Below are 11,728 nucleotides of genomic sequence, written 5' to 3' on the forward strand. Positions count from 1 at the left end.
AAGAACTAGTCTGTGATTGAACAATAGTGTCTGGCCATCACACTTGTTATCTGGAACAACCACTACAGGAAGGAGTTCATCATCCAGAGGTGCAAAACCAACATTACCAGTTCCACATTGAGGCTATCAAAGGGGCTATAAATGTTGGTGCAGATTGTACGAGTAGACTTTAAGCATGAACTGAGAAAAGTCTTTGTATATAGTAAAAAATATATATATATATATATATATATATCTATATTGTAAATATTTTTCTTGAAAAGGGGCTTATTATGAGATATACATGTTTAAGTTCAAGTGTCACATTTAGTTATTTGTGGAGCAATATTTTAGGGTAACTTTGTTTATGTAACTGTTTATGAATCATATATTGTGTAGTTTAATTGTTACCAATCAGCGATTGATTGTTTACAATAGTAAGATTACTGTGTCATCTTGCTAAAACTTTCTGAGTTTCTATATGGTTTAATTGACTATTACTGCATCAGAATATCTAGTATTGTGTGGAATGTTCTAGACTGCACTATCATGAGTTTAGTGATAAAGAGTGTAAAGTGGTGATTTTTTAAAGTGAAATTATCATAGACTGTATTGTAATAACAGAGTGGAGAAGAATAATTCTTCTTGCCAATTGTGTTATAAAGTATCTGAACAAGCTTATGTGAGACAGTTATTTAAAGTTTTGGATACAACTATGGTAACCAACAGTGCAGGAATTGATAGTAACACTTGTCCAAGTGTTCAGGGCAAGTAAAACACATAGTTGGACAATTGAAGTCATTTTTGTACTTCTATGATTGGACAAGTGGAAATTTTTAATGAAAATGTGAGTGGAAATTTTTTATTAAAAATGTCAGAGAATATCTAGCTTATGTGAGACAGTTATTTAAAGTTTTGGATACAACTATGGTAACCAACAGTGCAGGAACTGATATTAACACTTGTCCAAGTGTGCGGGGCAAGTAAAACACACAGTTGGACAATTGAAGTCATTTTTGTACTTCTATGATTGGACAAGTGGAAATTTTTAATGAAAATGTGAGTGGAAATATTTTATTAAAAATTTCAGAGAATATCCGTGTTTGTCAATTTGTCATCTCTATTTCATTATTCATTTTGTCATCAATCTTGTGACTTAGTGTCCTAGAGCCCACCTCATACTAATGAAGTAATTCTGTCTCTAAGGCAATGAAACAAACAATAGCCTGCTATAGGTTGAGGGCAGTAGTCGGGGAAACATTCAGTCTTGTTCCTAGATATGTGCACACACACAAACACATCTAATTAAGCTCCAAAGCTAACTAGCATGAACTAGTGAGCTGGCTAGCTAGCATTGTGAACTCCATTAGTATGTACATACAAGACAGCTAGCTAGCTAACTATCATTAGATCAGGACTGATGACAATGTTAAGCTAAGTAGCACCTCTACTTTTCACCTACAGTTTCTGTCATCACCCTGAGCTTGTTTTGTTGCAGACAACCTACTGTATAATAAAATGCAGTCTCATATTGAAAGAGATAAGGCCAGATTATTTACAGTAGGTGTCTGTGACTTATTAGCAATAAATTTCAACTATAAACAAACAGCAACAGTCTGCTTGTTTAAAATGATATATTAAAACAAATCAAACGTATATATACAAATGTTCCTTACACTGTTCAGGGGTTGATATTAAGCTTACTGGGGTACTTGACCTTTGGACAAGTGAACAGCATTTATTACTTGTCTGAAGTTTTTGAACAGGGCATGACACAAGTGATGACCACAAATTGATACAACCACTCATATACAGGCAGGAAACAAAAGAAACATACACCTAATAAAGCTTTTCAAACAATTTAATCAGATTTCATCTGCCAATTCCTGCCCATACTCGAGCCATCCTCAAACACAAGTGGGGAACAAAAGAACTATAGAGATAATAACAGATAAAATATAAAGTTTTACTGAAAACGAACATTTGAAATGTATTTAGGAGGATTTAATGATTACACAAATCAAATCTGAGATTTTTGAAATAAAGAAAAGTATTTTTAATCTTAACATGAAAATCACTTTGCATATGGACTATTCAAAACACATACTTGATATATTCACAGACAAATCTTTTTTTAAATTATTAAAAATAATTAAGTTATCTATCTCAATACAGGACCTCTTTGTACTCCTTTAGTCTTTATAGATTTGATACTACTAACTTTTAATATTATATGTATATCTTCAGAAAATTTGGCAGGTTTTCAGTAAACATAAGTCTTTCACATACAAAAAGTTATATTTTTTAGTGAAGTATATAATAGATGAAAACCTTGGCTATCTATTGGTTATAGATAATATAGAATTAAACTTAAGAGAGAACTATTAACAAATCCTTAAAGAGATGATATGACAGATTGGTGTGGCAAGAAGGGTCTGATTTTCTATTTGATGGCTCTATAACCAAACAAAATTGAAGGCTATAAAAATTATGGTTTTTCTGAGCAATGACGATTTTATAGTGAGTAATTTACATTGAATTTCATACTTACTGGAGGGGTGGTGAATAAAATAGAGAAGATGGGACGCCTAGAGAAAATGCGCCACCTTTCTCACACTAGGGGAAATTCAGGATTTTGTTTAATATTGCCTTATGAAATTAAGAACTTAAAACTTATATACTATTAAAATATGGATTATTAGCTATGATTTTATGCTATACTAATTGTTATAACATATAGAAAAAGTAGTTTAATAAAATTTTGAATGTTAGCCACTAAAACCTAGTGACATGTGCAGTAAATGATGCTCAGGCAGATAGGGTTAATATGTGTTTCTTGAAAGATAGATGCTACAGAAATACTATGTAAAAAAATTTAATTTGGATAAAGAAACAGTTAAAGCTTGAGGAGAAAAATAATTGTTACTGCTGACAGATTTCTTATTTATAAGTAATGAGGAGTTGGTAATAAAACGTGTGACTAAAAATATGTTGTTTATGTTGATTTCATAGACATTCTACACTGTTAAAAAGCAACTGGGAGTAACAATAATGAAAAAACAAATACATACAAAGAACTTACCAAAAAGGAAGGCGAGCAGCATGTTGTTCACAACATTACCAATCCAGGCCAAAACCAATAAAATAATCAGCACACTCACAAAGTACTGAAAAGTAGATAAAAAAATAGGGATTAGAATTTTTTTTCAAATTTCAAGGTAATTACTAAATAGTTTCTTCAAAGACAATCATGCAAAATATATTATAATAGAAAAAAAGATATTTCAAATTGGAAGCAGATAAAATTTCCTGCAATTCAGTCTGTTAAAAAAACTTATTAAGGTTAAAATTACCTTGTAAGATATGTCTTAGGTTTGGTTTGAATTTTGTGCAAAGCTAAATGAGGGTTATCTGGACTAGGTATCCCTAATTTAGCAGTGAAAGACTAGAGGGAAGGCAGCTAGTCAACATCACCCACTGCCAACTTTTGGGTTATTCTTTTATCAATGTATAGTGGGATTAACTGCACATTATAATGCCCCCACAGCTGGAAGGGCAAACATGTTCAGTGACAGGGAAAATCCACAACCCTCAGGTTGCAAGTTGAGTGCCTTAACCACCAGGGTATGCCAGACCTGGATATAGTATTGCATAGGACAAAGGAAAGACTTCTCCAATTTGACCAACAAGCCCACCTGCGCAGATTTGGCCAAGAGCTGATGAGTATGACATGCCCGATTCCCAATCGGAATGAGCAAGAAGTAGCCAGTTATCCATACAGACATGGAAGTGCAACCTCCTGGTATGAATATGTCGAGCAAAGGAGTGGATCACACAACAAAACATGTATGGTGCCAAGGCTAGGCTGAAAGGTAAGGCCAAAACTGGTACACAACCCCCTGATGGACAAATCAATAATATAGACGGAAATGCTCCACCACAGGAATGTGTAGGTAAATGTTGGAAATGTCCACCTTGGTCATCCAAAGACCTGGAGAAAATGTCCATCGAAGAGAAAGGTATGTCTCCATGGTAGAGCTAGCAGTGTGAACATACTGATTGAGATGGGATAAGTCGATGACAGGATGTCAGTCCCCAGTCTTCTTGTGAACCACAAACAAGCAGGAGGTAAACCCCTGTGAACCTGGTGGAGCTGGTTCAATAGCCTGTTGTGCAATGAGGTCCTCAACCACCTCTGACAGATGCTGGCACATCAAGGGATCTTAAGGAGAAGGGAAGGAACACTGGATGATGGAGGAAGGGAGGGAAAAGAGAGCACCTTGTGACTCCAGACATCTGTGAGAAAAGGTCCCCACAGATGAAAGAAATTCAAGAGACAAGCCCCCACTGCTCCTGAACTGACCACATAGTCACCGGTACTGCTGTTGCCAAATCGTGCATTGTTGAGTAAATTGTCGAACCATGGGAGGGTGTGACAGGAATAGGTTGGAAAGAGGAAAGTCAGGGGACAGAAAACTGTGCTGCTCTCAGTCCAGACTGAGACAAACGAGCTACCAAGTTAGTAAGGGTACAATGTTAATGGGCCGAGGCCACAATCATCTCCAAAGATTCAGGAACTGAATCAAATACATAACACCGCAAAAACGCCGCCATGCAGAGGTCCCTCAGATAAGAAGCCTGGAGATGATTCTGTGCCAAAACTGCATCTCAGTTCAAGATGTCCCAACAACAAACAAACCATGTTTGAAGCGCAAGAGCTGAAGATGACAGATGGGCCAATGTAGAAGTAAGGATGGAGCAGATTTCAGCAGAAATCCTCTCAGGGTTCCTATGAAGAGCTTCTGACAGAAGGTGAAGGAAAGAAAGGTACCTTAACAGGGTTGTGAGGGTGAGATGAAGGCAAGAAAATTGGGCCATGCATCACGTGATAGTAGTGCTCTCTTATTGGTGGAGAAGTGACACATGTTGGAAATGTGGATTCCAACAGAGAGAGAATGAAGACTTGTGGCATGCGTTTCTGGAAATGTTTGCATGTAAAGGGCAATACAAAACGAGAAATACTAATCTTGTGAGCGGAAAGAGAGTACCTTATTGGAATTTCAATAATTCTGTCTGATATTTGCTATCTGATTATTTACCAATAAAAATATTTTAATTTACTGATTTCCATATAATGCTAGCTTTCTGAGATAGTTTTTGAATTATTTTGCCTAGAATTTCTTTTGTACAATATACTTGTAATATTTACTAAAAGATTACCAAATTTTGTGAAGATACATTATCTATGTAAGTTCAAAATTACAGTATATAATAATTCTTCAGTACTGTATCGTTTCAATAGACTTGACCCCATGCATACATGATTAAATATAGTAACTAGTTCAGACAACACTTTATGGAAATAACCTAACTAAGACAAGAAAAGTGACTATTGTTCAGTAGCTTCTACAAAAAACTTTATCAAACTAAAAAAAAAAGACTTGGCTGTTGATGTTCATATGCTTACAAGTTTTGGCTTAGTCTCTCTCAGTTGAGTGAATAATAGCCATAACTCAGAGATTTGCTGCTTTGCATGGATGATTGACTTGCAAATATCCTCATGCTTGTGTTCTTGGGCTTCCGTCCTGATAAAAGATGTACACAAAAAATATTAGTGAAAAAAGTATAATACTAGTCAGGGCTGATAAAGACTCACTAAGAACAAGAAACACACATTTTTGTCCACATAATCTTTATGCAACAAAGAACATCCAAATTATTCAAAATAAAAATCTATGAAACACTATTTAATACAGAGGTCTTTCTTCATTGGATGTTGGTATATTCCAAAACTTACTTTTTTATGTTATATATAATAAGTTAAATATATGGGTATGTGTTGGGCTAAGGATTATTGTACGGTAGGTTTCGGTGACTTGTTGGCGATAAGTGAATAGCACTCCCTCTGTATGTTTTAATTAAATTAATATATTCAAAACAATTTAAGTGTACATACAAAAAAATTATTTACACTATTTACATTATATACACAGTTGTATCTTAAACACTATACAGTTCTTGTCAAAAGTATACTTAAGCCAATTCAATTGCTTTAGAATGCAGTTGACAAGCCAAACTATCTTTCTCTCTTTTTATCTTAAACACTATCAGTGTATAATTCACTTATTTCTTTTCTTCTCTCTATCTCTTTTTCTTCTTTTATCACAACAGTATTGGCGTATAATTCACTTACACTTTCACTGAGTTACCGCAGTTGTATCCTGAACTTCCGATACTTGTCTGCTTTTGGTCAAAGTCCACACAGGCAAGTTTAATTGCTTTATAACACCATTTGATGATACAAATTATTCTCCTAAAATGTCAGATAACTGTTAATCTCACTTTAACACATCAACCATTAAGCTATTCACGCCTACTATGGTTAACTTTAAGTTTTCTAACCTTTCTCTGACCGAAACTCTCTTTCACTCTGTTTTACTTTTGGCTTTTTTCCCACTCTCGTCTGGTCGCCACTTTTTTTATATCTCTTACTGAGGCATTCTACAAATCTCCATAGCTTCGACATCAATAACTTACAAACACAACTTCCAACAATTGCTGCTTTTAACTCTCTTATTATACAAAAAACTAACCAATCATGAAATATTAACTCACAAAATAAATAAATTAATATTATCTACACTAAACGGTGTTTTATATCTGACAAATACATGCTGTAGAAGAATTTACTTACCATCTAGAGGTATCTAAGAATGTGGTACATATGATGGGAACAGCATAGTCAGCCACACATACAAATATCCCAAGTACAGAAAATGTAGTAAGAACTGATGGCTCAAAGTACCAAAGAAGGCTAAAAGATAAGAAATAATAATCAAAATTTACAACTGCTCCCTACATTAAGAAAAATATGTGATTAATTAAAACACAAAGCAGGTACATAAATAATTCATGAATGCACTAAAAAAAAGGAATTTCTCCTTTCAAAAATTAAGTCAATTTAGTAAAAATGCAAAATTTAAAATGGCCAAGCTTAAAAAATAAATAAAAATAATTTCACATACTGAACTTAAAACAAGAGTATTTATCAAGGAGGTAAGAATAATTTCACAAACTTTGAGTGATGATGTGACAACTCATAACATAATTAATATTTTTTCTCGAATTTCATAGAAATTTAAGGTTCAAAACAAAAAGTTAAAAATGAAATCACTTTGGCATAAAAGTAACTAAACACAAAAATTAAAAACATGTAATGAATCATAAAATAAATATATTAACTACTGAATTATTACACAATTATCACATTCACATCACACAAACATATAATAATATAAATACGTATTAGTATATAAATTTTTAATTATACGGATGAATATTAGCTAAATGACTTTGACTTGTTTATTTGTTATACCACAAAGGTTGGGGTCGCATCAACATACAACTGATTAAAATCAATAAAACAGACACATTAGTCAACAACTAGTCAAAGTTTATTACAGCACGTGGCTGCAAGTACAGCTTCCTGCACATAAACACAGCTATTAAACAGAAAACATTAAAGCAGTTCTAAATAACAGCAGCAAGAACATACAATCATTTCACAATATAATATGCAAGTGTATTTACTAATAACATATTATATGGAAGTTGTGCTTTTAACAATTTGATACACATACATGCACTTAGAGATTCATAAACAAAGTTGTAAAATATACTTTTTAACTTTTATACATTTACCCCATCATTAGCTTAGTTTTATACAGTGTTCATGTTAACACTTTAGTTTTTTGGAGTCCTGGGGATCCAACCACTTGGAAACAATGAGAGTATCCTTATATTTTTACACAAATAATAAAAACACGAACATTTTAAGTTTTCTCATTTATTACTTACTAATTGTTACAACATTTGAATGTGTTTCACATTTCATTAGGTTTTTCCCACAATAAGGTATTTACCCTTGGGTAGTACACAGTTAGGAAGATAGAATGAGCCATATTCAAGTCAAATTGCTACATGGTGAATTCTGTAAGATGTGAAAGAGTATGGATGTTGTAGGGTTGTACTGAAGCAAGATGCAGAAAAAGGATCTCCATTTTATTGAAATGCTATACAGTTACAAATAGGATTAAATCAGCAATAAAAAGGTAATTTTTATCCTGCATCCCCAGCATGCATTGTAAAGCAATTTTCTCTGTACCTAATATTAAAATTTATGTATCTGATGTTAAGGTCTTGGATGTTGTTAGATTTAAGGAGAATGCTGCTACCTTACAAAAGGATTTGTATGATTATGTGAGTTGAGCAAATAACTGGAAAATAGCTTTTAATTACAATAACTGGAAAGTAATGTATGTGAATTATCAGAATTTACATTATACGGTAACTTTGTTGGGAATAACCTGAACAGTATTATAGAAGAAAATAATTTAGGCATTTTGATTGAGCAGTTTCTTAACCTTTCTACTACGAGTAGCTGGATTCCACCCTGTCTGTATTCCCCAAAGTAACCATAAAGCAGTTATATTGTAACTTTTTTAATATGCACATATATCTTCACAAACTTCTGCAGATTATCAGTAAACATTACAAGGCATTCGTACACAAAGTATCAGATTTTTAAAATTAAGTTTTAAGATTTTTTAAATTGATTACTTGCTCATGCATTTTTTATTTTCGAATGTTGACTATCCAACATGTGAAGTGATATTTAATTTAAGATTAAAAATACTTTTACGCATCAGAAAATTGTCAAATTTCACACGCAAATTCTTCATAACATCCTAATGTCCTCCAGATAATTATCAAACGTTTTTTTAGAAAAAACAACAACAATTATTTTCATTATTGTATATCTCTCTCTATTAGTTTGGTTGATTTGACCGACTTCGTAACCACCACAAAGAAATAGGAAATAGATATAAATTAGGCTTTTTTTCATTTTAGAATTACTACAAATTATAACATGAAACCATAAATGTTTAGTCTAAATAGTTTAAATCTCGTAACATTATACATATATAAAAATTTATTATTTTTATTTCATTGACCTTTCAGCAGTGTTTAACATTACAGAACGTAAAATATGCAGCATACATGCACTCATGTTACTGTATCCAATAATATAAAACTGGCTTTTACAAAGTGACCTGTCTTGGCTGTGTTTTAGTGGACCAGTATTTTGTAAAATAGTTATACTTAGGTTATAATACATTATATATGCATATGCATTAATACTATTTACAAATAAGCTCTTAAATTTCAGTTATTTTTCTAAAAACATAGAATAGTAATAGAATTTGTACTCGTTTGCTGCTTGCTATAATTTGCTATGCCTTATCAAATTTCACACGTGGAAAATGTAAAATAAAATAATTTTTTATAGGTTTTATATATGCATCATAAATTACTATGTCAATACCACAAAATTCCACTATAATTTATCAGGCTTAGCACCTAAGCTGTATTTAGGGTAAAAAAAAAAAAAAATTTTGAAGCTCAATAATGTCTTACCTTACCATTTGGAATCTATCGTGAAAAAAAAGGGTTTCCTGTGTAACTACTTCGTAGAAGTTCAGAAAAACCACGTGGCGGACATTCTGAACTTTCGATTGATTATTCACATGTCATAAAATGAAGTAGGTGTACGTAAGCATTTCCAAAAATGGAAAGAGGTGGGTGGAGATAGGAGGTTCTTATTTGATATTCTAGTTTGTCAATATCAATATCAGTAATTTGAGTTATTGATTTGTAAAAAACTAGACTTTGTATTTGGACATCACCAAAATCTAATATGAACCAATACTGCATTCAACATATCACACAAAACATGATATTTAGGATTTTTTTAAATATTTACTTTTAAATTAAGAAATTAAATAATGTACAATATCAAAATTTGAATTATAATCTACAATTTGATACCAAACTTATTGACATACATTAATAAAATAGTAGTTCAATAAAATTTTGAATGTAAGTCTACAAATGCGATGACATGGCTTTTGCCCCATAGGAAGACCAGTCTTGGTAGGATTAAATCACTTGTGCAATGTGCTACTGCTAGTGATAAGGCAAGTAGGATTAAGTTGTATATGTGGGTATTAAAATTTTTTACTTGAAACATACAACAAGTAACAATGTTTCAATCATCAGGTTAAGAATGACTTTTAAAAACGTTATTCTTCACCTGATAGTGACCTAAGAAGGTGAAAATGTTTGTTTTGTGTTTTAAATAAAAGTTTTTAATACTCATATCAGCTGTCTCTACTATATATATTTACTTCAGATGGGTTCATCAGGATTTGGTTTTATGTACTGATATAAATATACAGAGATTATTTATTGTACAAGTCACTGGTTTAATGGTAGGACAACAGCATAGGGGGTCATCTTCAGCTTAGTCAGTTTTACTTTTCTAATAGGGTGGTTGGCCTTTACATCGATGGAGTAAATTTAAGGGAAGGTTATAAACATGTAAGTAATTGATACAGACTTGATTCGATTGGAACAATGTCCATGGACCAACAGGTAATTTATGGTTCCTCAAGTGTTATGAATTTATGCATAAGAAGTGCATTAACATGAACAGTGTTCTATATATTCTTTAATGACAATGACTTTTTAAATTAAAGATCAACATGTTACAACTTCTAGTATTCTCCCATGTTCTGATGGACAGAGCTTATTTCTGATGATCTACACACACCTGTATATTTATTCTTCTTATCATCCATAATGACCGTAACCCAACTTGTTTGGGGTTGGTGGGTATTTTTGTAAGCCAAAAATTTTCCCACCTGGGTAGCCAGCACAAACGACAACCATATAGGACAAGCAAGTTCAGTGATGGAGATTCAAGCTTGCTAACTACCGGGCCCACTCACCTGAATCTGTATTGATAATGATTATTGTAGTAATCAAATTTGCTCATGCACATATACTAATGTAAGTTATGCAATTGCCTTCATTCATTCATGAAAAATTTACAAACATTTGTTGTCAGAAACTTATGGACTGCCTTCCTTATAAATTTTCATTAACATTAATTATTTACTGTAAAAAATTCTAAACATTTATCTGCTTTAGCTTCAGTCATGAATTTAACTCTACAAATTATAACTTCTACAAATAAACAACAACAGATGGAAAATGCTTTCAGAAGGAAATGTCATCTACATCATAATCTGCATGTTAGTAACCTTTCAAAAACTGTTGGGACAGACTGTAAAGTTAGTGGGAGATTTTATGAACACAGAAGACCTATCATTAAAGTTATCATTTTCCTAAACTGAAAATGTATTTCCAAACATACTTACCTCCACTGACACTAATAACTATTTCTCGATCTTCATCTTTGCCATCTAACATTGTGTCTTTATATACCTCACTCGACTGCCCTCAGCAAAATCTAATTTGCAAAACTTTACACTGGTCCTCACATGCCCTCTATGCAGGTACTGTATATAAAGCACTGTATGCAGACAATAAAATCACTTTTTCAAGACTTACCACATTCTGGTCACTAACACTGGCTGTTAGTGGGAAGGAAGGGAGTGAGAGTGTCAGCGGAAGTAAGTATGTTTGGAAATGCATTTTCAGTTCAGGAAAATAATAACTTCCAAAGCATACATACCTCCACTGACTCTAATAGCTAGAATCTCACATTGAGAAGGCAGAGAGGCCAGTGAGGACAGAGATCATACAGAAAGCATCTGCAGAGAACAAATATGTACCACAAGAAGTGGTATCAAAGTGAGGAACACTGCACTACATCCAGAACAGG

The 11,728-nt window shown here is 32.8% G+C and overlaps 1 protein-coding gene across 1 annotated transcript in view; it reads right to left on the reverse strand.

Moving 5' to 3' along the window:
* Positions 1–11,728, reverse strand: part of LOC106457633 (ADP-ribosylation factor-like protein 6-interacting protein 1) — a 37,007-nt gene that overhangs the window by 11,669 nt on the left and 13,610 nt on the right. Inside the window, exons 3-5 of the mRNA XM_013917068.2 lie at positions 6,674–6,793; positions 5,447–5,564; positions 3,062–3,146 (exon numbers count right to left, since the gene is read on the reverse strand). Of these exons, the coding sequence (XP_013772522.2) occupies positions 3,062–3,146; positions 5,447–5,564; positions 6,674–6,793 (323 nt within the window). The remainder of the gene's footprint in view (positions 1–3,061; positions 3,147–5,446; positions 5,565–6,673; positions 6,794–11,728) is intronic.

This window comes from Limulus polyphemus, unplaced genomic scaffold (assembly GCF_000517525.1).
Source record: "Limulus polyphemus unplaced genomic scaffold, Limulus_polyphemus-2.1.2 Scaffold354, whole genome shotgun sequence".
NCBI classification, from domain to species: Eukaryota; Metazoa; Arthropoda; class Merostomata; order Xiphosura; family Limulidae; genus Limulus; species Limulus polyphemus.